The 27,148-nt window shown below is 41.2% G+C and overlaps 1 protein-coding gene across 8 annotated transcripts in view; it reads left to right on the top strand.

Annotated features, from left to right (window-relative positions):
* The first annotated feature begins 10,691 nt into the window (after nucleotides 1-10,691).
* Nucleotides 10,692-27,148, top strand: part of LOC148041067 (2-oxoglutarate (2OG) and Fe(II)-dependent oxygenase superfamily protein) — a 118,563-nt gene continuing 102,106 nt past the window's right edge. For 7 of the 8 annotated variants that reach the window (XR_015690663.1, XR_015690659.1, XR_015690662.1 and 4 more), the window contains exons 1-2: nucleotides 10,908-11,058; nucleotides 11,146-11,223. Coding sequence is in view for 5 of the 8 variants with exons in the window: in XM_087676480.1 (XP_087532606.1) it covers nucleotides 10,969-11,058; nucleotides 11,146-11,223 (168 nt within the window). In the remaining 3 variants the exon portion in view is untranslated. Of the gene's footprint in view, nucleotides 10,804-10,907; nucleotides 11,059-11,145; nucleotides 11,224-27,148 lie in introns of those variants that run through there. The other variant, XM_087676472.1, reaches the window with a different exon arrangement.

Raw genomic sequence — 27,148 nt, 5'->3', positions numbered from 1 at the left:
TATGAATGATGTATCATCAAGTTTCTCTCATGTTGATGTAGATTCGGATGGCTTTGAGTAGAGCTAGGATGAAGAGTTTGGCGTTCCAACTATTAGAACACCTAGGTTGAGGAAGGCACAAGAGGATAGTAAGGGTCACAGTAGGGATTGATGTCCCTACTAGAAATCAACTAGAGTTAAAAAGCCAATGCAGTAGTTGACGTGCGATAAGTATGTAACTCATCATTATGCATACATGGATAAGATTGTGTAAGATATAGGGCTTACTTCTTGGTAATGAGCATTGAGATCATGCTATGGATGAAGAAATTGTTGTACTTAAGGAAAATGACATATGGGATTTGGTACCTTTACCTAAATGTAAGAAAAGTTATGGCTACAATTGCATACACAAATTGAAACATAAATCAGATCGATAAGGGACAACTAGTTACCAAAGGCTATGTGCAAACTCATGGCATTGATTATGAGGAGATATTTGCTCCAATGGCATTGATTATGAGGAGATATTAAGTTATGAGAAGAAATTTACGTGGAGCATGCACTTGGTTATGTGGATAAGAGTGATCCTAATTATGTAGTGTAAGGATTTGTATGGGCTAAAGCAAACACCGAGCGCATAGCACAACAAGATTGCCAAATACACTATTAGCACTAGGTTTCATAGAGCGCACCTTGATCGCTCACTTTATGTATGTGAAAATGGGGTAGGTAGTATTGTGGTCATCACTATATAGTAGATGATTATTACAGATGATAGTGAGATGGAGATTGAATATGTGAAGGGTCTCCTCAAAGCCAAGTTTGAAATGAAGGATTTGGGATAGCTACACTATTTACTTAGCATTGAGACAATCAATACTCTAGAAGGGATATGGTTGTCACAAAGATAATATGCTTTAGATATGTCGAAAAGGTATAGTATGGCTAATTGTAAGCCAATTTCTATGCCTTTGGTTGTTAATGCTAAGCATAGTGCACATGAGGGTGATACAATTGAGGATTTCATTATGTATAAAAAGTTTGTGGGTAGCCTTATCTATTTGTCAATTACTAGGCCAAACCTAAACTACATAGTTGGTTTGGAGAGTCAATGCGTGCAGCTTCAATGGAAGCCACATTTGGATGCAATGCAATGCACATTGTGCTATATTAGGTCTATGCTTGATTATGATTTGCTCTATGCCATAGGTGTATCATTGGACTTACATGGTTACATGGATGCAAATTGGGCTAATAGTATTTTACATATGATATCCATTAGTGGTTTTATGTTTTCCATTAGGAGTATTGCTATTACTTTACTCAAAGTAGTAAGAAAGAACCTATACTTGCATTGTCTAGCATTGAGATAGAGTACATGGGTGCTACAATTGCAACATGTGGGATGCCTTGGCTATGCAAGCTACTTGGTGATTTGGGGCTTCCTTTGGACAAGAAGGTTATCATTTACTGTGATGACCTTTGTGGCATCCATTTGGCTCAGAACCAAGTATATCATGTGTGTTCGAAAGCAAGTTCTGATATTTAATATAAACTTGATTTTTCACCAAGGTCTTAGAGCCAAGAAGCTCTTGTGCATTTGGACTATACTTTGAGTCCATGAGCTCATGCTAAGCTTGAGGGGGAGTATGATGATGTCAAGCTCCACATGAGCTAGTGTCCACTACATGCCTTAGTGATGTGGCAAGATTTTACTCATTAGCATGTTAGGTGGCTGATATGGAGGATATGCTAGTGATCCTATAGTTGGATTACACCATGAAATCTACACTTTGTTGTGGTAGATTAATTGTGCCACCTCATCTATCCTTAATGGGTACATACTTAGTGATTGCTTGTATATATCTTTTTACTACCTTCATAATAGTATTTTATCATATTGTAGACCAAGTATTTGTGAGTGAAAAAATAAAGAAGAATAAGATTTTAGGCATACTTATCTATATGCTTGAGTCTCTATTGTGTATGTGTGCACTTATGCTTGTCAAGAATCGCGTGATGGGGGGATGTGCTTGAGCTGCTACGCCAAACACACATTGTATACACAAGAGGAAGCTCACTCAAGAACACAAGAAGAGAGATGGAGGCCAAAACGTTTTCTTGTTGGTTTCTTCTTCTTCTTTCACACACTATACAATGCACACAAAGTATAGATAAGATACAACATAAAGGAAAGTGGCCTTCTAAGTCAAACAATGCATAACCGACTACACTAATCGACTAGTGTTATACCTTTGCCAGCTGTAGGTAGGTGTAACAAACTAAATATAATAAGTGATAAGTCAGTGGCCATGTGAGTATCATAATGGCCACCAACGTGCTAAGTGTAGACGTGCGGACTCATCTAGCCAGGCGGTCCATCATCAATGTCCGCACGTGTTGAACTTGCCATCTCAACAATGCTTGCTTCACCTCTCTTCAATCTTGCTACTTCTCATAGATATGCCCATCTGAATGTTATGGCAGCAATCATGATGGCGAAGCAATTAGGTAAAACACAAAGACTACCATAAATCCTCAACCCTAACTCAAATGCATTCCAAAGATGCATAATATGTATAACCTCTTTCACAATTTCAATGAGTAAATTTTCAAAGGAACCATGGTCAGGGTATGTACCTCAAAGAAAAGAGTTTGGCTATGGAAAACTTGTCACTATGTGGAGATGGTTGCTGCTATGGCCTCCTTGATTCAATATAGTCCCCTCTCTTGATAAAGTGATGGTATGCTTTTGCTCCAAAAGAAGGAGAATGGCACTATCATTTTGCCAAGCATTTTGCATTGCCACATGTAATGGATGTAGAACTAATAATTCATTATGCCATGATTTATGTTACATTAAAATAGAGGATGCTTTTTCCTATTATGGACTTATATTCAATGGTAGATGTAGTTGCGGTGAACACTTTTGCTTCAAGTATGGTGGATTTTTTATAGTTGTGGTGTGCGTTTTTAGGCTGTATAGGGTATTGTTTTTTTTTCCCCTAATCCTCATGGTGATGACATGGTAGTTACGGTGGTGTTCCTTCCCCTTATCATGATGAACACTCATGGTGATTTAAGACCAAAGCTCACTCATGATGGTGTTTCTTTCACTCAAAATATACACTTATTAATAAAACAATCAAGGTAGGCTCTAGCAATAATCGGTTTGATGTTAGCATACACTCAAGGCAAAGCATTGATGTTAGCCATGATGGAGGTGGTTCCACTAACATTCATGGTGGTCATAGTAGTCATCATCGTGATGCTAAATGGCATTGACAAATAGGTAGTATGCAAAAAAGTACAATAGTAGATGTAGTGGATGTACTCTAGAAGTTCCTCAAGCTACAATCTAGCAACTCACCATTTAGCCTCAAAACATGCAATGGTGGAAATGGATCACACAATCATGGTAAAGAATCATGTAGTTGTGATGGTATCCATAATAGTCATGGTAGATACAAATTTCATCCAATTATGGTCAATGCACTCAAAGTGTTGTTTGAATGTTAGTGGTGATCAGGCATCACACTCAATGTAGTGCATTCAAGATCTATAGACTCAAAAGTACATGCACTCATGGTGTTTTTGGCTTCCCGTGATGCAATTGTAGTGATGGAAGTGTGGCAATCATGTCAGCCTTGAGTATCCTCCTATTCGTTCAGGAAAAAGGCTTTCAAGCTACAAACAAGCCTCAATCCACTCCCCATACTTGCACAAACATTAGGAAGCCATTCTTACTACTTCTCATCAAACATAGCAATGAAAATTGATTATGTAATGAAGTATAAGATCTTGTCTTCCATGTATGCTCTATAAGCAAGTATGACATTAGGCTCAAACAATCTATATAACCAATCTAACGATTAGATGTAAACTATGCATTCCATTGCTATGCACAATATTAAGAATGATTTTTTTTTAGTTTTTAAAGTTTTGCAAGAAGAAGAAGGAAGTTAATCTACTTTGATCTCTACTCATTCTCATCTACCGAATTGAATGCATTCTAAATTGGCCTTACTAAACTATTGTATGTGTTTTGGATTACTTGTGCTTTCTTGAAGTGGATAAAAAAGGTTCAACCCTCTTAAGCTAGCATGACCTCCTACTCTTACATAGTAGTGAGAATACAAGCAATTGCAATGAGAGTAGATTTCACCAAGATTCCACCTTGGCTCTCCCAACAAAACCACAATGTGGGCTCCACCCTCCATGACATTACATTGGTGAAACTCTTATCTTTTTATGTATTCCGTCCTTTCTATGGATCTAGCAACCTCTCACATACCTACCTCATACTCTAGCTCTAAAGTAACTATGCTCTCTCCACTCAAACCCAGGAATGTAGAAGAGTAGGGAAGGTTCAAAATGTGTACTTGATTCCCCACCTGTCTTCTCATTATAGTGTAATCCACCAAAAGGAGCTTTGAAGGTATCACGATCCAAGTGATGCTTTTATTTGGTGCTCTTAAGGTACCTCTTCAATTCAATCCACATGCACCTCTATAATTTCCATGATGCAAATAAAAGCAAGATGAAGAAGAATATATGTACAAAGAGCATGAACACTATCAATGCATACTTTCAATTTGTGATCATAGCCCTCAATAGGAACATAATGAAATGGGAATGAAATTGAGAAATGTTTTATGCCTAAGCAAATCTACTTTCTATGCTATCCATTTGACCAAATCAGTTGCTTTCGTATTTGGCTTCCTACCTAGCCAAATGTGTTTCAGAGTATGCAAACTATGTGAGTAGAAGAGTGGTTACTCACCATTGCACCCCTCTCAAGCACATCAATGCCTCATACTCCATCACAGGGTGAGAACACAAGAAACATCAAATGCATCGATTTTGTCTATATCCTAATAATGGAACCAAAACTTGGGGCTCTTTGCACAACAATGGGGCATTGATAGACCTCTTTTCTTTCAAGAGTTCAAACTGCTTAAGGTTCAAGGTAGCTCTAGCATAGGTAGCTCATACTCAAAGCTACTAAGCTATATCTAATATAGCTAGCTCATACTTTGAGCTACTAAGCTTAACCCTTTCCATGCCTATGAAATGAAAGAAAACATAGCCACTCCCGAGTTGTAGTAGAGTTAGTGGATTTACCTCTCTATTATTGTATGCTATGAACATGATTATTTATTAGGTTGTACGTGACAACTTTATTATTTCTTTTCTTATTCCTAATGTTGGCCTTTGAGATTACTACTAATCGAATATTTATGAGCCTCAAAGACCATGTGTTTTCCTTTTTTATGGTTAATGATTATTTATTCTCATTTCTCACCTCTAAGTTGAAGCAGCCTTTGATAAGTTCACTCTTCTTGTTTTTGGTATTGTTGCCCCTACCTTAGAGGATTATTTTTGTGGCCTCCGTCCTTCTTCTCTCTCAAGTCCAATCAACTACCCTATTACTTGCCCATTGACCTTTGTAGATGCCCATGGTAGATGAGTGTTTTGGATTTGACTTTTATATAAACAAATGTATTTGCTTGGAAACCTACATTACCTACTTATCTTTTGTCCATATATGAATGAAATGAATAAAAATGCGAGTCCAAGAGATGCAACAATGTATATAGGAGCTAGAGCCTAGCTCTTTCCCCAAAAAAATATCTAACAAGATACGATAAAGTATGAGATGTCCTGCATAATAATTCTTAAACCTAAGATGAATTCCAAAACATTTTTAAAAATGCAAAAAATGTTGCCATGTAAGCAGACATCCAACTTGCTTTTTTAAAAAACTACAACTCCACTTCTCTTCGACTAGCTACCTTTTGTTGACTCCTTTGACCTCTGACTCTAATTGCCTTTGACTAAGATATTTCTGTTTTGGGTTAACATCAAGGATGAGCATGAGTGAGATGCTACACTAAGTGGATTTTAAGTTAAATCTCAAGAGTTCTCTATTGCAAGCAAGTTCAATATCAATGCTTGAATGCAAGGTGTGGAATCCTCTAACCCGTAATTTGTATGAAACTTGGGTACTCCTCCAACTATTGAGTTTGGGTAACCATGTATTATGTCCTCTACCTTCGTCGATTTCTACCCTATTAAACACAAGTTTTTACAAACCATATGTGTATTCTTCTAAAATATTTTATTGTTGTTATGGACATATGTATGCGCTTGCAATAATCCATGTTTGAAATTTTGTTTATGAAGGGAGTAGAATTACATTTTTTGATCTACTGAAAAAGCGTTAGAAAACATCCACCATTGCAAAAACTAAGACTTTCTTAATCCAAACCACATGTTCTATGTAATGCCAAGAGTGCATGATCACATCATTCTTATATGTATTTGGTTATACTAACTTTTAGTACATTCTATTTCTTGTTGACTTTCTCCTAGATTTAGTGATAATGACTTTAAGTGCCTTCTAACATGAAAGAAATGAATATTGAATCTCCTCTTTTGAATATTACTCTTAAGCAACAAATTGATCTCTTGCATCACACTTTGGCTGAGATTACTTGTGTCCTCCACGAGGAGCGAGAAGAAAAACAAAGCTCATTTATCCAAGATGAAGATGAATGCATTGCACGCATTCTTGATGGCATCTTTGATGCACAGCAAACATAGAAGGAGCAACACATCATTTGTAAGTTTTTCTAGTCTACAAAATTTGATAGTGAGAAAGATGGTAAGATTTTTTAATCATGATTAAGCCAGGTTAATGATTATTTTGACCAAGGATCCTTGTATATTTGAAGACTTCTACCTTCAGTGAAAAAGTTCCAAGTTCACTCTTATAAAGTGGGGTAGCTTGAAATTGGAAAGCCAATTTGAGGGCATAAGTTGATGGTATGGAGACATGAGTTAGATCAATATTAGATACATTAACTTCATGGTGGACATGCCATGTATTGGATACTTGAAGATTCCATCAAGGAATCAAAGGGAGCTACATATTCTCTATTAGTGCAAGATCAATAAATCTAGACACATCTACGTGATTGTGAGTAGCCACATTTGAAAATTGATTTATGACAAAAGTGATGTTACAATATTTGATTTGTGTAGAAGTTGTTAGAAAACATTTATAATGCAAATTGTGTGCTATGAAAGTTGATATCTCAAATTATAACTATAGTGGATGTCTTGGCCATAGTGCTTCTAACATTCTTATGCATTTGTCTTGATTAAAAATGAACATTGGAACAATAGGACATGGCCTACTTTACGCTCATGTGCAACATGCATCCATCATAAAGATTGATGCCCTTGAATGTTTCCATTTGTGGTTAGTGGAAATGTGTTCATTGCTAAAACACGTTGGACTTTTTTTATTCCTTTATGTGCAATACACCTATAAATGCCAAATCCTTTTTGTTAATATGTAGGATTTTTTATGGCAACAAGGTACATAAGATCTTAATTATGCATCTTGTGGAGCGAACTTCAAACTATTGGCCTCCCCATTCTATCAAGATGATCCAATATGCAGTCGTTGAAAGAGGTTACAAAGAAAAAACCTACCAAGTGGCTACCTTCTTGGGTTACCACAAGCCAATATGGAGTTGTTGACATTTCGCATCTCATGACATTTGCAAGAATTAAGCATCTTTGGATAATTGTTTCTTTTTATGTAACCATGGCACGTTCCTATTGTGTGTTGAATATGGCATGTGCGGAATTCCTAATGTTGTTTTGTCTAGTTCATTGAATCCATTTAATGTGCATAAGAAAAACAATATGATGCAACCATGCAATGTTCTGTATTGTGTGTCAAATATGGCATTTTTACCCTTCCTAATGTTGTTTTGTCTACTTTGTTGAATTAGTCCCCTACTATAAGAAATGTCAAAGCGACCACAATTGCTCTTATTGCCTCGACAATGTAAGCATGAAGATCAAGATCAAGGAGTTGATGGATGTGCAATCAATCTTCTTCCATCTTATTGAGGATGCTCTACAACAAGTAAAAACAAAGTTGACTAGCCAAGCTAGGTGTCTATACAAAGTTATTTGCAAGACTATATAACTCAAAAATGTGGTCAAGTAAATGTTAAAGTGATGTGTTGTAGGTCAAGATGGTCTTTAAAGCTACACATGACACCCAAAAGTGTAGAAATCTACTAGTCAATAATATGTCAACCATGTTCTAGGACACTATTGATTATGCGAACCTTGTGATTTGCAAAACAATTACAAGTTTCCATTTTTGCAATTGTAGGAACAATTGGACATCTTGAAGATATCCATAGCTAGGGTGAACGAAGTCTATCGTTAAAAAATGTACCACCATGCTAATCTTGTTACCTATGCATGATAAACATTTGTCTATTACAATTTGCTAAATTTCATGTTCTATTTTTTACTTACCTTGTCCAATTGTAATATTTTGTTGTGGATTCTTTACTTTTTCACATTGTAATTTATAAGATGATGAGCATTATATATGAGTGAAAATACATGTGGTTTGTGAATTTTATCACTATTCATCATGAATAAATGAATTATAACTTGCTAATTTCTTTCTTTGTGTGCTTTCTATGTGTACATGGAATTGATTTGCTTATGCTTTAGAGTCTAGTGTCAAAAATAAGATATTTGTGTGCTTGGCATATATACACATGTATGAAGATTGCCAAGATGGTGAAGACTACAACAAATAGAATAGGAGGTTGCTATTGAAAGCAAGATGGTTGTTGGGCATGCATAGTTGGCTTGGGAAATATTCACTTACATAAAAGCATTGGTTTTTGCTTACCCTTCAAGATTTCTTTATAAAGGAGAGGAAAAAGACACAATGGACTCAAGGAGCATCTTTCGAAATTTGAGCATGCCTTGCAAGAAGTCAAACAATATATTGTAGATAATGCAAAGCTACATCAAAGGTAGATATTCAATACAGAGGACTTCGTGCATCGTATAAATCATGGAATGAAACACATTCATTTGCATGCATAATTGGAAATTGTTGTGAGTAAGCTTGATGTGATCATTGATTCCAATGATGCTTGAGCAAGTTACTTGCTCATTAGTTGCCCAAAAGGATTATATCGATGCATAATAGTATTGGCAACTACATGGCTACTTATGACATGTACTCTAGGTTCAAAATACAAATGGATTGGATGCTTGATCAAATTGCAATATCCTTGGCCAAAGTGACCTTGCCAAACTATTGTGATAGGCAAGGTTGTGGTATGGGATGAGGTTCCCATGACTTAGAGATATAATTGTGAGGCACTTGATAGGTCCATGATCATAAACATACTATATGTTATTTTTCTTAGAGTTAAATCATCACATACCCTCAAAATTGTAGTTTAAGAGAGAACAATGATGATGATAGGTCTACCATAAATAATGTGCACATTGATGTATTGCAAACACATTAATCGAGAAAGTCTCATATTTGCATGAACAATCATGAGATCATTGCATTTACTTTTTTCTCAATTCTAGTTTTCATATGGCGAAGTTAAAGTGAAGCATAGTCTACACCCCTAGTTGCACACAAAGCACACCATCATATTAAGCAAAGTGTTCATCTGCATAAGAGCATCCTTGGGAAATTTATTAGCATTGCCCTTTAGGACATATACTTATACAATGGTGTGGTGACAAGGTGGTGTAGGTCCCAAAAAGTGTACCCACAGTTAACTTTAGTTAAGTGGTCCACTTACCCTTGAAATGTGTGGATATATTGTTTTTCAAGAAAGAAAAATTTATTTTAGAAATTTAAAGAAAAAGGGTTCACACACACACACACACACACACACACACACACACACACACACACACACACACACACACACACACACACACACACACACACACACACACACACACACACACACACACACACACACACACACACACACACACACACACACACACACACACACACACACACACACAAGAAGAAAAGGGCAATGCTCTTGCGCAAGATAGTGTGCCTTTTCAAGGGTACATTGCTAACTACGCAAGCAACATTGGCCATGACAACATTTTTGTATAGCTAAATCTATTTGAAAATTTTTACAAATTTGAAGAAAAACACTCTTGGTAGGAGATTCCAAAGCCTTTAACTCAAAACTTTGGAGGGACTTTTGAATATAATTACATGTATTTACCATTTTACATCTACAATGTAATAAAGTTCAAAGTTTTTTTTTGAGAAAGGCAGTAATATGTATTATGAAAAAGGAAAAATCAAAATATTTACGTAGTTAGGGTTACCTAGAAATTAACTTTAAGTATAAGCTAGGATAAGAGAAAATCCACGTAGGGCTAGGTGGCTAGAGTAAATAGCTTTGCTAACATAATTGGGCATAATACCAGATTTTTATAGGCAACTGGAGGATTAGGAAGTTCTTGCAAAGGTGGGCATAATACCAGATTTTTATAGGCAACTAGAGGATTAGGAAGTTCTTGCAAAGGTGAGACTAAGTAGAGCATAGATCTTGGCTCATACACAAGATAGATTGGATTTCTATGGAGGTAAGAGATGATAAGAGGCCTTATTTGTTACAAAATACAAAAGGATCATGTTGACGAATAGGAGTGGATCAATATCGTGTAGCTACATCCTTAATAGTGTTCACGATGCTAGACCACTCTAGTTGTTGGTTTGCACCATTAAAAGCTTCAAAATTTTGATAACTGTTCTTTGAAGTTTGGAAGTTTTATTGAAAAATTTGCAATTCACTTGATATCAAAACCTTGATTTTTTGTGAACACCGTGGCATTGTGATTCAATGAAGAAAGGTCAGAGAATTGCCACATAACATGCAGAGAAAACCTTTTAACTCGAAAGGTTGGAGGGATTGTTTTGGGTCGAAGCAGGTATTTGCCATATTAATGTCTAAAATTTAGGAAAGTTGAAGGTCCTAAATATTTTTATTTTGGAATTTTGGAATTTTGGAAAGCTTTAGTGAAAATATTGCAATTCATTGTATATGGGACCTCGGGCGTTTTGGTGAGCACAGGCAGGCTGAGTCTCGTCATTCGATGGAGGAAGGTTGGACAGTCCCTCGCATCGCGCAGCGGGCTTCCGCGCACGAATTCGCATCCCAATTCGAGGAGCGCAACATGCCTGTGGTGAGAGCTCCAAACCCCTCAGTCGACGACATATAAATTTACCCTTTTACTAGCTTTCACCTGAGTCACGCTCTTCCCTTCGGTCAGGTTTACGAAGGAGCCATCACAGGCTGGCCTGCATTCACTAAATGGAATCCCCACAATGGCGGACTTGACTACCTGAAGGTAATTCCAAGTTGTAATAACATCTACAAAATGCCTAATAGGCCTATGAGACAAATATAGATACATTTGAAGTTAAAGGAATTGTCATGTCTCCCAAGTAGAATAAATAAACCATAATCTAAAAACATCTAGGTAGGAAACAATAAATGACTGAAAATGCTAAAGAAAGCACTAGGGATCAAATATCTCAAGATATCTCTCATGGGCATCCAACATAGATAGGCTGAAGCATCAAGGCAGAGCTATTTGGTGATGTGCGAGTATTGTTTGTATCATCTGGTGCTGCCTCAATTGGGGATGTCGACCAACAGGCTATGGGTGGTGTGCTTTGTATCTCTTGGTGGCCCTATCTAAGGTGACTCCATGTGGTAGACCATGAGTCGGCTTGGGATGCTCTAATGTGTCAGGTGTAGATGTAGCTTTGAAAAAGTCACTAGGGGTGTATTGCCGAGCTCCCTAGGAGACCTCCCTTGGGACTTTTAGAGGCAATCTCTATGCAATGTAGCTCCAAATGGAAGAGTCCAAGGCATGATGAATTGGGAAGTGTCACCTTGGATAGTGGTCCGAAGTTGTTTCAAAACACACAATGGAAGCTCTCTCTGATCTCATAGTACATTGAACACATGTATATGTAGTGCTCCTTGGTCTTTGGCTTAAGTTGGTAGATCCGAACCTTTGGAGAAAGGGAATGTACTCCATAGTGATTGATCTCTAGTCGTAACTGGTGTGAGGATGTGTGGAGGTGATTAATGGCACACTATACTCCATGGGATAGGTGTCTATTCGTGTATCTCAGCCAGGTTATAAAACCATCGGGGGGATATTTATAGAAGATGCTTTTGGAAGAAAGCCATCTTCATCTCCAAATCTTGAATAGATGCTAACCAAGTCATAGTTGTATGTAGGATCTTGTTGAGCTCCTCTCGGTTGAGCTCTAAGATCTGAGCATGGTTCAATGTTCACCTTGCATAACGTGAGGTATGTATCCCAGCTCAAGAAGAGCTTGATAAGCATAAGGTAGCTAGATAATAAAGGCTATCGCACCACTTTTGGGGATGGCAAATGGAAGATATGTAAGGGATCTAGGAGCCTTGCTAAGGGCTCTAAGAGTGACACTCTGTATCCATTACATGTATCTAGTATGTGTGATTATGTTGTTACCATAATCAAGTAGCTAAGTGTCTTTATGGTATAGTTGGTTGGGGCATATGAGTCAAATTGGAATAAAAGTGATTTCTCGTTTGGGTTATTTGTTGTGTTTGAGGTTGTTAGAGTGCAGCAGTGCGGAAGCGTAGGACAGAGAGAGAGAGAACGCAGAGAGAGAGAAGAGAGAGAAAAGAGACAGTGGAAGATGAAGATCTGCTATATAAAGTGTGCTGTATACAAAGATATGCAGATATATACACGGGCACGGTGCGCTGGACTGCGTGTCTCCACCTCGACGATGCAACTTGCTGTTCACCTCGAAGTCCGCTGTAGTCTGCACGATCTCCTGTCTGAAATCTGCGAACAGAGACGGAATCTGCGCGAGCCTCTAGCCTGTAATCTGCGAGTAGAAGAATGTGGGAGACTGCTGGAAAAATCGGCTATAAATAGCCAAAAACCTGGGCGCCAAAATATGCAGGCCGGCTGCATTAAACGCAGCCGACTGACAGAAACAGGTCGGACTGCCACGTTGCAGTCCGATTGGCTGCCGGCCTAACGGCTCTGATCGCTAACACCTCTTCTCAGAGCCTGGGCGGGGCAGAAGTCTGAGGGATCTGGCATGTCTCCGAAGTAGAGCCTGGGGAAGGGCCTTCGTAAACAAATCGGCAAGATTGTCCTCCGTCTTGCAGTACTCCACAGTGATGGTCTCATCCAGAAGCTTCTCTCTGATAAAATGGTACTAGATCTCTATGTGCTTCGTCTGGGCATGAAAAACAGGATTCCGTGCCAAGGCAATGCAACTCTCATTGTCGCATTGCAGCAAAGTAGGACGAGTCTGGGGGCAGCCAAGCTCCTCCAACAATCTCCGAAGCCACACAGCCTCACATGGTGGAAGATGCGGCCCGATACTCCGCCTCAGTAGACAAAAGGGCTACCGTGGGCTGCTTCTTGTTACTCCATGAGATAACACCTGCACCCAAGGTAAAACAGTAACCTGTAGTAGACCGCCTGTGGTCCACATCACTGGCCCAATCCGAGTCGCTCCAACCTGCAAGAACAAGATCTGAACCACCTGTGCCTGCGGGATAGTGAATCCCTAAATCAGACGTCCCCCTCAAATACTGAAGTATCCTCTGAGCAGCCTACCAATGCACCGTCTGAGGTTCACTCAGGAACCCTGCCAAGAGCCCAACAGCAAAACAAAGATCAACACGAGTATTGAGGAGCCAAATCAATGATCCAATCAACTGACGATAGCGGGAAGCATCTGCCATAGGAGAAGCTGAATGGGAAGTGGCCTTCCAGTTCGGATCCATAGGAGTAGAAAGGGTCCGACAATCCTCAATCGCAAAAGAAACCAAGAGCTCCTGTACATATCTCTGCTGAGAGATGAAGATCCCCCTCGGAGACTGATAAATCTCATGGCTCAAAAAGAAATGGAGTAGACCCAAGTCCGTCATCTCGAACGTCCTATGTAAAGCAGCCTTCGTCTCTTGGACCATCTGTGCATGATCACCTGTGACAATCAAATCATCAATATATAGCACAAAAAGCGCACAACTAGCCTCGGAAGTGTGTACATAAAGCTGTGGATCGGCCTTAGAATGCCGATATCCCAACTGTGACTGAAGGAACGAATCAATCTTCTCGTTCCATGCACGTGGAGCCTGCTTGAGGCCATACAAGGCCTTCTTCAACCTGTAGACTTTCCCATTTGAAGATCCAAAGCCAGGAGGTTGCTCGACATAGATCTCCTCCTTCAGATCACCATTGAGGAAGGTCGACTTCACATCCAACTGGTAGACAGGCCATCTCCTATGGCCAGCCAAGGCAAGAACAACCCGAATAGTCGCCATACGAGCAGTGGGGACAAAAGTATCATGACAATCAATCCCTGGGCGCTGTGCAAAACCTTTAGCAACAAGGCGAGCCTTGTGCTTGTCCAAAGAACCATCGCTAAGGTACTTGGTCTTGAAGACCCATTTGACACCAATCACCTTCTTATTCGGGGAGCGAGGCACGAGTGACCAAGTGCCATTCCTCTCAATAGTCTCCAACTCGGCTTTCATAGCTTTCTTCCATGGTGCGGACTGTAAAGTCTCCTTCACAGAGGTGGGCTCTCGATCCTGCATAACACGGGTCATCAAACAATAGTTAGAGCAAACAAGCTTCGTAGAATGTGCCTGGTGCCTCCGTGATCGCAGCGGACCATCGTGCGGTCCCCACTCCTCAGGGACCCCCTCGATCCCTGAATCACGGAGTGTCACGGGCCCATTGAGGAGGAGGCCGGACCTCCTCTCATCTCTCTCCATCAGCTGACTCTGGGATATCCACCGGTGGTAACTCCTCGGGGGTGACCGGTGGAACAATAGACTCTGTGTCAGAAACAGAATCAGAATCAAAAGGCCCGGGCTCCAAAGGAACTGTCGCAGGAGCCCAACTCTCCCTTGGATCTCCAAGAACGGGATGCTCCTCACCCGCTGCTATGGCTGGAACCTCCACAAACCGCACATCTCGACTGGTGTACACATCCCGCTTGACGGGATCATACAAACGATAGCCTTGGGACTGGGAGTTGTAGCCAACAAATACCTGTCTTCGGGAAGCTGCTTCAAATTTATCACAATAGGGACAATGTTGCGATCATCATTTTTGTCATGTACTTTACCCTTGCTCTTTTCTTTGTGCTTGTCCTCGTGCATTTTATGACATTGTGACTGAATATGACCTGCTTTTCCACGGTAATGACAAGTCAATGAGGATTTACAACCATGGGACTTACCCAAAGACTGTCCACATAACTGAAAGCGAGATTGTTGAGAGTCTCTTACACAGCCATCATTACCGCTCTTGCCATTATTGCCTCTAGCTGTCAAAGCATGAGAGGTGCAAGAAGCATTGATATTCTTTTTGTTAACCTCTTCAGTCAAGAGTGCACTCTCTACATCTTGTAACTATAACCCATCAGTAGATCTATTGGCATACATAGCAGTATGAAAGATATCCCATGATTCAGGCAGTGTAACTAAGAGGAACAAGGGAAGAAGAGTGCCCTTGAGTTCAATCCCCTATGAAGACGAATGGCTGATTATGGAATGAAACTCATTTAAGTGAGCTAACATAGAAGTGCCCTCCTTTATACGAAGGTCCATGAGTTGCTTCAACCAATACATCCGAGAAGCGAGGCTCTGCTTGTCATAATTCCCATGCGGATTGCCCATCACACACAACATTATAGAACACCTACTTAGAGAGGGATAATATGATGGTGGACTTACATAAGTCATCTAATTCAGCCCAATCCTCTACATCAATAAGTTTGGGCTTGACATCCTTATGTTTCAAAGGCCTAACTTGCAATTTCTGCACTAAAACTTCCCAGATTTGGGCCTTTCAGTACCTGTAGTATGGTGTGATCCAACTTGTCAATATTAAAAATAGTACTATCACTCCAACCACCAGCCATAATGAAGGCAAACAAGTACACAATTGTCAAAGCATGCTATTGTAATTACTACAAATAGCCCTAAAACCACTACCAGATCAAGCTGAAAACAAGGGGTACTGACTAAGTAATGCACTATCCACAAACTCAATGCAAAGAACTGTCAAATGAAGTTGACTGCTTGCATAAACAGTGCAGTAGACTACAATTACAGCATACTAAAGATGAAGTACATCTTTAGAAATCAATGCAAAAGAGGGGCAATCATTGATATAAAACAAACTGCAACTACCAGGGAATAGCTTCAACTAACAGTAAGTAAATATACAATTGGCACCAAGAACTGTCAAAGAATGAGTGTGTTAGATTGAGATACATCCCATAGGCGTAACCATCATGTGTAGAGTGGGTCTCGCGAGTAACAAAAGAGACCAACTAGAGGTACAACAGACTGAGCAATGTAACAGAAGCTCAGTACATAACCAACCAAGATGCATACATCACTGACAACATCGTGACAAAGATAGGTGCCGGCCCAAGAGGAATGTTAGATCAGCCCACTAAGCATCAACTGCGTACATAAAGCACGACAAGAGCATGTACATGTCACCAAGTCCCACGGTCTCACTGTAAGGCCCTCAAGCTCAACTTCGTAACCAAATGCTCAATGTAACATTCAAATGTCCAAAAGTGGCTCCCACTAGAACGAAAGTGAAATGCTAAAAGAGAGCAAACAAAGCACAAAACATCATGTGAAAGACATCCATACATCCAAGATCCAAGTAGCATACATCCGAGAGCACCTGACCCAAGTAACTTGCAAAGCTCTTACTGAAGCCTCAAAATTATCATAAATAATAGTGAATAACAATCAATGTCAAGATTCAAAGCTCTAATCTCAGCTCAAAGGCAATCCAGAAGCATAACCAAGCATATAACATGAACCATAAGCATCGGTACATCAACCCAAGTAGTCGGAAAGCACCCAGGAGCAATATACATGTATTTCACTGATTAAATGAGCTTCAGCCTTGGTTATTACTGCAGTAAAAAAACCTCTATAAAACTGAACAAAAGAGTGCTCAAATCAATCCCATAGCATTCCAATACATTGGCATAACATCCCCGAATGGTCCACCATCAAATAGACATCCCAAGAAGCATAAGTGACCTCCAAACAATGAATGAAGTGCTGTCCTAAACTGTATGACAACAAATTGTCACAAACTGTGAATCAATGGCTGATCCCAAGAGCTTCAAATGATGTGTAACACGACAAGACCGAAGTCGAGGAAGATTCCAAAGGTTGCCAAGTGCCAAGGAGGAATGCCAAGAATTGGGAGATGGGGCAGACTGATCAGGAATGAGAAGCAGCAAACAAGCGCAATTCACGTTGAATTGCTGGCCACTCCTACTACCTCTACTGATGGTACTAAGTGCTATTAAGCACTTACTAAAGCTCCGGCAATGGTCTTGAAGCTCCAGAACAAGTCTCAAGTGGAGGGATCAACAGAGAAAGAAGTGGGAGCAAGATTCATACCTCGGGAGGAAGAGGATTGAACTGCCATGGAAACTTCAAGCTGAAGCTTTTCTCGGGCTGAAGTAAACTGAAGGGGTTGAGCTCCTCAATGCCGGTGCAATGGCTCTGATACCAGTTGAAGAGAGGTGAGTTTTGAAGTGAAAGCACAGAGCAGAAGCAAGAGCTATGGTGGAAGGAGCAAGAGCAAGAGAGAGACACACACACAATGTGAGAACTCCAACAATCACAATGTATGACTAGCCTTCCCTTTATTCAAATGTTACTCAAAGAATAAAGAATAAAGTGACAATGATGGCTGCTCGCCATCTACAATGTATAGGTGTGCAAGTAAACGAGTACTATCAATGTAACTAATACACCAGCAACTAGGCACAGGCATCTTTACCCCCAACACATGCTTACCAAATATGCAATGATCAAAATCAGCATACCTCTGTTAGCGATCAGAGCCATTAGGCCGGCAGCCAATCGGACTGCATTGTACAGTCGGATTGCCACGTGGCAGTCTGACCTGTTTCTGTCAGTCGGCTGCATTTAATGCAGCTGACCTGCATATTTTGGCGCCCAGGTTTTTGGCTATTTCTAGCCGATTTTTCCAGCAGTCTCCCACATTCTTCTGCTCGCAGATTACAGGCTGGAGGCTCACGTAGATTCCGTCTCTGTTCGCAGATTTCGGACAGGAGATCGTGCAGACTGCAGCGGACTTCGAGGTGAACAACAGGTTGCATCGTCGAGGTGGAGACACGCAGTCCAGCGCACTGCGCCCATGTATATATCTGCATATCTTTGTATACAGCACACTTTATACAGCAGATCTTCATCTTCCACTGTCTCTCTCTCTCTTCTCTCTCTGCGTTCTCTCTCTCTCAGTCCTACGCTTCCGCACCGCTGCACTCTGACATGGTATCACAGCAGTGTTGAAGGGCTGACTGAGTGCAGAACCAACCTGAAGAGGAGTTTCTATCGCGACACAAGGCTGCGTTTTCAGCGTTTGAGGGCAGGCAAGAGGGCTGCGCCTCGGAACAAGGCTGAAGCGAGCGTGGGCGCGCAGGAAAGGAGTCCAGGTGGTGGATTTGCTGCTATTTACTGCTGTTTGACGAGGAGGAAGTTTGAGTTTTCAGCTTTCAAGTGCAGGTTTTGTTTTTTTTTCATCGCCTCCGGCGGGCGAAGAAGTTTCGGGATGCGGAAGAGCCCTAGCAGGCTGCGTTTTCACAGTCAGCGGGGGCTGCTTTTGCGTTTGTGAAGGCATTACAGGTGAAGATGTCTATAGAGATTGACTTGGAGTTCCAGACGATTATGGACCGGAAGGTGCCTGTCTTACCAGCTCTTCCCGCAGATTAGAAGCTCGATGGCGGTAACTACCGCATCTGGCGCGTGATGATGTTGGCCATCCTAGAGTCCTATGATTTGGCGGAGCTTGTACAGGAGGAGATCGACCGGCCCTCGGTGAGAGATGAGTCCAAACTCTCTTCCGATGCTCGTGCGGAGTTGGCCAAGGCACAGTCTCACTGGGACAAACTGAATGCCAGGATTCGTTCCTTTCTTTTTCTGTCTTGTACTACAGTCGTGATAGCTCACATCGAGCACTTGACAGTGGCTCGGGAGATATGGCTGGAGCTTGATCAGATGTATAACCGGATGACCCTTATGAAGCGGGTTTCTTTGGAGGTACAGATGCGGACCTCGTCCGTGAACAAGTCTTCTTCGTTGCGGAAGCACATCAACAAGCTTAGACAGCTTCAGATACAGGTTCAGAATGCGGGGAAGCCGATTTCCTCCGAAGACATGGCGATCACACTCTTGTCCCAGTTGCCGCCACGATTCGGTGCTTTCAACTCCGCCCTTATTGCTTCGGGGCGAGAGTCCACTCTTCGGTGGGAAGAGTTGGTTCCTATGGTCTTGGACCAAGAGGAACAACTGAAGGGACAGAATGCTTCCAAGTTGGAGGCACTGACAGGTCAAGCATCTCAGAAGAAGGGGAAGGACCAAAAGAAGAAGAAGGGGGATAATAAGTCAAAGAAGGACAAGGACAAGGACAAAGAATCCGCATGCCATATTTGTGGAAAGACTGGCCATTGGAAGAAGGATTGCCCTAACAAAGACAAGAAGGACACCAACAAGAAGGACACGAAGGATTCTGGAGCGGTGGCTGCACCCTCATCAGCTGCGTTTCTTCATCTAGCTGTCATTGAGGACTCTACACCCAATGCTTCTGATGCTGCGATGACGGCTCCCCAGGCTCGAGAGTGGATCGTTGACAGTGGTGCCTCCCGGCACATGACTCCTTCATCAGATGGTGTTGCCCAGTTGCGACCTTCGTGTGGGAAGATTCTCATTGGAGATATCTCTTCAGTGTCTATTGCAGGACGGGGTGAGATGCACCTTATTCCAGATGGACGTGGTGGTACCCATACCTCAGAGGTCTTGCATGTACCACGTTTAGGGTATCATCTACTGTCAGTTCATAAGATTTGTACCCTTGGTCTTATGGTGGAGTTTGACAGTGATTCGGTGCGAGTCCTTGATCGTGGGTCAGGGAAGGTTCTCTCATCAGGATATGAGAAGAACGGCATCTACAAACTAAAGTCTTCTACCACTCTCTCTACTCTTCTTCTTCCCTCTCAGACACAGTCAGAGCTATGGCATGCTCGCTTTGGTCACCTTAATTATGATTATCTTCGGAGGGCGTCACGTGGACAGCTTGTTCGAGGGTTGCCAGATATAGTGGTGAGCCAGTAGCCATGAGTCTCCTGCATTCGTGGGAAGTAGCATAGGGATGTCATTCCCCACAAAGCTTCGCGGCGGTCTACTTCACCGATGGAGCTTGTCTCTACGGATCTTTGTGGCCCTATGAGGAACGAGTCCTTGCGAGGGAGCTCGTACTTCATGTTGATCGTAGATGACTACAGCAGGATGACATGGGCCTATTTCTTGGCATTGAAGTCAGAAGCTTTCTCCCACTTCAAGGATTGGCTTCTCTTTGAGGAGAACCGATCGGGCCGGAGACTGAAGACCTTTCGATCCGACAAGGGTGGTGAATTTGTTTCTAATGAGTTTGCTCGTTTTTGTGCAGATAAAGGTATTCAACAGGAGTTTGCTAATACCAACACTCCTCAAGAAAATGACATTCTTGAACGGAAGAACCGAAGTGTGATTGAGATGGCGCGCACCATGATGGAGCACCGACAGACACCTCAGTTTCTGTGGGCCGAGGCTGTGGCTACTGCAGTCCACATTCTTAACCAATCCCCCACTTCGGCTGTTGATGGGATGACACCTTTTGAGGCTTACTTTGGGACTAAGTCCGATGTTTCTTATTTTAGGGTCTTTGGGTGTGATGCCTGTGCAGACTGATTTTGATGATGATTTCATACTTGTAGCTTCTTCTCTTGATACTTCATAGTTGACTTGTGCTTTGTCAGGGTATACTCAGTGTTGGCTCATAGATTCAAGGGCTTTCTTTCATGTGATCCCTCATAGAGAGTGGCTTTACTCCTATTGTAGTATGACTGGATCTATCCGTTTGGGTAATGGTTTGGCATTGGAGATAGTTGGTATTGGTGATGTCCAACTGCAGTTTGATTCAGGTTGCATATTTACTTTTCATGATGTATGTCATGTACCGGCTCTCACGAAGAGCCTTATCTCTACTTGCACTTTGGATAATGCAGGTTATATAGTTTCTTTTGGTAATTCCTCGTGGAAGATTACTTGTGGGAATCTTGTCATTGTACGTGGTGCTAAGTCCACTACTCTCTACCCCTTGCTTGTATTTGGGTCAGTTGACCATATTTTGGCAGTGGATGCAGTTCCACATGTATCTCTTTGGCATCATTGCCTTGGGCACATATCTTTGAAATGAATGAAAATGCTTACTTGTTTGTTGTATCTTTCACCCTTTGACTATAAGTGCTTTGAGTCTTGTGATCATTGTTTATATGGTAGGTAGACACGTAATGAGCATAAAAAGTTTGGTATGACATGCATGGGTGAGCCATTGGCTCTTGTTCATTTGGATGTATGTGGTCCCATGCCCTGCTAATGATTAGGTGGTGTGAAGTATTTTGTTACCTTCATTGATGACTATACGCATAAGGTCTGGGCATATCTTATTAATTAGAAATTGGAAGTCTTGGCTACATTTCAACAGTGGCTTGCTTTGGTTGAGAACCGGTTCGGGTCTAGGTTGAAATGCCTAAGGTCAAATAATGGGGTTGAGTAAGTCTCTAAAGCCTTTGAGCAGTTTTGTGATAAGATAGGTATTAAGTGTTAGTTGACTGCTTTGTACACCCCATCCCAAAATGATATTGCTGAGTGCATGAATAGGATAGTTCAAGAGTGAGTTTACAGTATGCTTAGCCAAGTAGGCTTATTGTAGCATTTTTGGGTTGAGGTAGTTACTACTGCCGTACACTTGATAAATCGGCTCCCATGTACTACTCTTGACTATCAGGTTACAGAGGAGATATGGTGTGGAAAACCTTCCTTATATGCTCATTTGTGTGTCTTTGGTTATGAGGCTTTTTGCCATGTACCCAAGGATAAGTACAATAAGCTGGATCCTAAGTCTAGGAAATGCATCTTTCTTGGTTATGGGGATGCAGATGAGATGGACTATTGCTTATGGGATCAGGCTCGAAAGGTTACCCATAGCCATGATATTTTCCATGAAAAGAAAATGCATAAGCAGTCTGAGCATGTTTTTGAGGTACGCAGGGTGATATTTCATGAGGAGCCTTGTGTTACTATGCAACCAACTAGATTGCTTGCAGCAGCAGTTGATGCCCCAATGGCCTAGGTCCCTTATTGTCCACAGGATGTACAGGCCCCACAGCCAGTTTTGAGGCGGTCTACTAGAGATAGATGACAATATGCGCGGTTTGAGCTCTCTATGGATTATGCTATGGTGATAGATGTTGGTGAGCCTCTTATTTATGATAAGGCCATGTGTAGAGGTGATAATCACTCTTGGGAGAGGGCCATGCAGTCAGAGTATGACTCATTACAGAAAAATTATACATGGGATTTGGTTCCTTTTCCTAGTGGCAAGCGTGCTTTGCCATGCAAGTAGATATACAAGTTGAAAAGTACCCTTGGACACTCCAAACGGGATACAAGGCTAGATTGGTTGCTAAGAGCTTCAAGTAGAAACATGGTATGGACTTTAATGAAGTGTTTTCTCTTGTTGTGAAGATGACTACCTTATGCTTGGCACTAGCTTTGGTTGCCCAGCTTGACTTGAATCTTTATTAGATGGATGCCAAGACGACTTTTTTTCATAGGAACTTACATGATGAGATTTATATGGAGCAGCTTAAGGGCTTCGCAGAACACGGTAGGGAACATAATGTACAGATTGCGAAAGAGTCTTTATGGCCTTAAGTAGGCACCTAGGGAATGGTATCACAAGTTTGATGCTTTTATGCATTCACAGGGATATTTTCGCAGTGATATGGATCCATATTTATACGTGAAGAAGGCTCGTGATAGCAACCTTATGATTTTGATTCTCTATGTGGATGATATGTTGATTGTTGGAAGTGCTCATGATGAGTTGGATGCCTTGAAGGTCAACTCAAGAAGAGCTTTGAGATGAAGGACATGGGACATGCCTCACATATTATTGGGGATGCGCATTACGCGTGATTGCTCTAAGGGGCTCCTCTACTTGTCAGAGGAGTACATTCAGAAGGTCCTTGAGCGGTTTCATTTACAGGATGTTAACCCTATTGGCTATCCTTTACCTTCTCATGTGAAGGTTAGTTAGGCCGATTGTTCGTAGGTTGATGAGCAAAAGGCCGAGATGGCCAAGATCCCTTATGCATCCGCAGTGTGGGTAGTTTGATGTATGCTATGATAGCCACTTGTCTTGACATAACATCTGCGGTGGGGGTTGTGGCATGCTATATGGCTACTCTTGGCAGACGGCATTGGGATGCTGTTAAGGATATCATGAGGTACTTGAAGGGCACAATAGCTGTGTGCATCTGTTATAGTTGCCAAGATACAAGAGTCATGGGATACACTGACTCTGATTATATAGGACATGCAGACAATAGGAAGTCTATTTTTGGCTATGTCTTTATCTTTGTTGGAGATGCTATTTCTTGGATGTCTAGGGTGGAGAAATGCACGGCCCCATGCAATTTGGACATCTAGCACTTAGAAAAATTTGGGGGTTTTGCTGAAATTGCTCTATTTTGGCAAAATTGGTCTATTCTATTCATGTCAGAGACAATGTAGATGTATGGTTGATGCTTTGAGCACAAAAATTTTGGGGCTTTTGACAGTGTGTGTCAAATTTTGTGCCTGTGGGTGCATGTACAACAGAAATTGCAGCTAAATTTTGGGACTTCTCATGTAATGAGATGTATTTGTCCTTGGAACAACTGTAATCAGTTGTGGAGTGCTGTAGCACAAGGTTTGGCGCTTCTGAAAATTTATATGCAGGTCTGAAATTTCTGCTTTTACGTGGTCATTTATTGCTGGTCGGTACTTGTTTGTACCTTGGTTACTTGTGTGATAGTTTGGACTTGCATTTACTGAATTTTTTGGTCACATTTGTGTTGAAAATCATGGCTAGCAGCAATAACAGTAGTAATCTCATGCACATTAAGAAGCTTGAAGGAGCACATAACTTTGTAGTCTGGCAAAAACAACGCTATAATATCCTGTTGTAGAAGAAGCAGGCAAAGCCAATTAAGACCAAAGGGACAAAGCCCCTAGATATGGAACAAGAAGATTGGAATAGTTAAATGAGCTTGCACACTCAACCATTGAGCTATTGATTTTTGATGCCTTGCTGTTTAACATTGAAGGTTTGGATTCTGCCTATGCTATTTGGACTCGACTGGAAGAACTGTATGCACAGAAGAGTGTCGCAAACAAAGTTTATTGGCTGAAAAAGCTTATGGATTTGCGTCTGAAAGAGGGTACAACAATGTCTACTCACTTGAGTGAGTTTAACTCCATTTTCAGCTAGCTGGTTGCCTTGAAGTTCATGATTGATGAAGAATTTAAGGCTATATTCTTGCTTTGCACTTTGCCAGAGAGTTGGGATACATTTAGGATTGCTATGAGCAATTCTAATGCGATCCTTTTGTATGCTGATGTAGAGAGTGCTCTACTCATGGAAGAAATGAATCGCAGAACAATGCATCCAGTAAGTCTTCCAGTGCTTTGTATACTAGGGGCAGATCACAGCAGAAAGGAAAATGTGATAGCAAGGGACGCAGTAAATCACGTGGTAAGGATGTTGAATGCTATCATTGCGGCAAGAAGGGTTAATTTAAACGTGACTACTACAAATGGAAGAAAGAGAAAGGAAAGGGCAAGAAGACGGATGATAGCAAGGAAGAGAAGAAAGAGAGTCAGCCTAAGAAGAGCAGTGCCACAATTGAAGAGGTGAATGTAGTCACTCATGACAGTGACAGTGACAGTGGGAATGATGTACTCTTTCTCTCTTCACACTTTAGTACACATGCTTTTCTTGCAGATACGGATGATGACATGCATACTTGGATTCTAGATTCGGGTGCTTCCTTTCATGTCACCCCTCATCGTGAGTGGTTCTCTGACTATATAGGGGGTCGACATGGTGTTGTCCATCTTGGGGACAACTATGGATGTGACATTGCAGGTATTGGCAGTGTGTAGTTGTTGTTTCAGCATGGTTTTGTCTTCACACTTCAGCATGTATAACATGTACCTCAGCTCAAGAAGAGCTTGATTAGCACAGGGCAGCTAGATGATGGATTTCATACCACCTTTGAAGATGGGAAATGGAAGATCTGTAAGGGATCTAGAGTGATTTCTAGAGGTTGTAAAAGTGATACCTTGTATCCTCTCCATGTATCTAGTGTGAGTAATCATGTTGTTGCCGTGACCGAGCAGCCAAGTGTTTCTTTGTGGCATGGCCGGTTGGGACACATGAGTCAAATTGGAATGAAAGTGCTTTCTCGTTTGGGTTACTTGCCTTGTCTTTGTTATGCTGATTTTGAGCATTGTGATCATTGTGTTTATGGTAATGATGTATGTCAAATGCTAGGGTTATCTTTCGGGGAAAAGAAATACTTTGTAACCTTTGTCGATGATGCTACACGGAAGGTATGGGTTTACCCTATTCGTAGCAAGGATGAAGTGCTTGACAAGTTTAAAAATTCTTGACATTGGTTGAGAATCAGACTGATAAGACACTTAAGTGTCTTTGCTCTGACAATGGTGGGGAATATGTGTCCAAGGCCTTTCAGGCATTCTGTGACAGCAAAGGGATAAAGAGGGAGCCTCATTGCCCCTCATAATCCACCCCAAAATGGAGTTGCAGAGCGTATGAATTGGACCATATAGGATAAGGTCCGTACGATGCTGTCTCATGTTGCATTACCCCATGGTTTTTGGGCAGAGGCTGTTATGACAGCCGTACACTTGATTAATTGGTCACCAAATAGGTCTTTGGGGAGGGGAGTTTCCCAAGAAGTGTGGTTAGGTAAGCCATCTTTGTATGCATACTTGAAAGTGTTTGGTTGCGAAGCATTTGTGCACATACGTAAGGAAAACCGCAACAAACTTGAGTCAAAGTCCTGTAAATGTATTTTCCTAGGATATGGTGATGAAGGTAAAATGGGGTATAGATTATGGGATCCCGAGAAAAGAAAAGTAGTATGCAGCAATGATGTTATCTTTCGGGAAGATCACATGCATAAACAACCCGAAAAGACTGAGGAGGTCTGTAGGGTTGTATTCCGGGAAGAAATACCTTTTGGATAGCAAAATGTGCCCGTTGTACAGCAGCAAATACATGCTGTAAATGAACATGCAAATGCAGAAAATAATGTTGAAAATTATCAACCAGCTATTGCCCATAATGATGAGCCATTGAATGTGCAGGAACTGCTAGGACAGCAAGCTTAAAATGGAAATTTGCAGGCTCAACAGCAAGCAAACAATGATCATTAGGTTAGGAGATCGTCTAGGGCTACTAGACAACTTGATAGATTCATTCATGGTGCAAACAATGTGGCTGATTATGTCATGTTGACAGAGTGTGGTGAACTGACTTGCTTTAAAGAAGCAATGGACAGACAGGACATCGAGAAATGGTATAAAGTCATGTTGTCAGAGATGGAATCTCTTGAGAAAAATGGCACTTGGGACTTGGTGCAGTTGCCTAAAGGAAAGAAAACCCTTCCATGGAAATGGGTTTACAAGATGAAGGTCCCTTGTGGTTCCTCGTCAAAGTACAAAGCAAGATTGGTTGTGAAGGGGTACAAGTAGGAACATGGAGTTGACTTTGATGAGTTATTCTCTCCTGTAGTCAAGATGACTACATTGAGAACCATTTTGGGCTTGGTTGCAGTTGAAGATATGGAGCTTATACAAATGGATGTAAAGACTACATTCTTACATGGTGATATGCATTAAGACATATATTGTTGGCTACAATGAGGAGTGTACCTCTTTAGATTTTTAGATAGATATATATATGAAAGTATAAATGTGCTAAGGGTGTGTTCACAGCCGTTCACATATAAAAGGCACGATGACCCTTTATTCCCAATAACCTCCCATCTAAAGGCAACGTGCTTTAAGAGGAGAAAAGAATTAGCAAAGTCTAGGTATGTACAAAGTTGAAATACATATATCTATCCAACTTCCATCATCTGTCCGCAATGAGCAAACCGCTATGTTGGAAGACCATTCGTGAGAAGATCTGCAAGATTATCATCTGTATGCACTTTGACAAGCTTAATGCTCTTGCTGTCAAGTACATCTCTAATGAAGTGGTACTTCACCTG

Source organism: Lygodium microphyllum, chromosome 1 (genome assembly GCF_053477565.2).
Source record: "Lygodium microphyllum isolate KBCC chromosome 1, Lygodium_microphyllum_v1.1.10, whole genome shotgun sequence".
Taxonomy (NCBI): Eukaryota; Viridiplantae; Streptophyta; class Polypodiopsida; order Schizaeales; family Lygodiaceae; genus Lygodium; species Lygodium microphyllum.
This window is presented reverse-complemented; position numbering and strand designations above follow the sequence as displayed.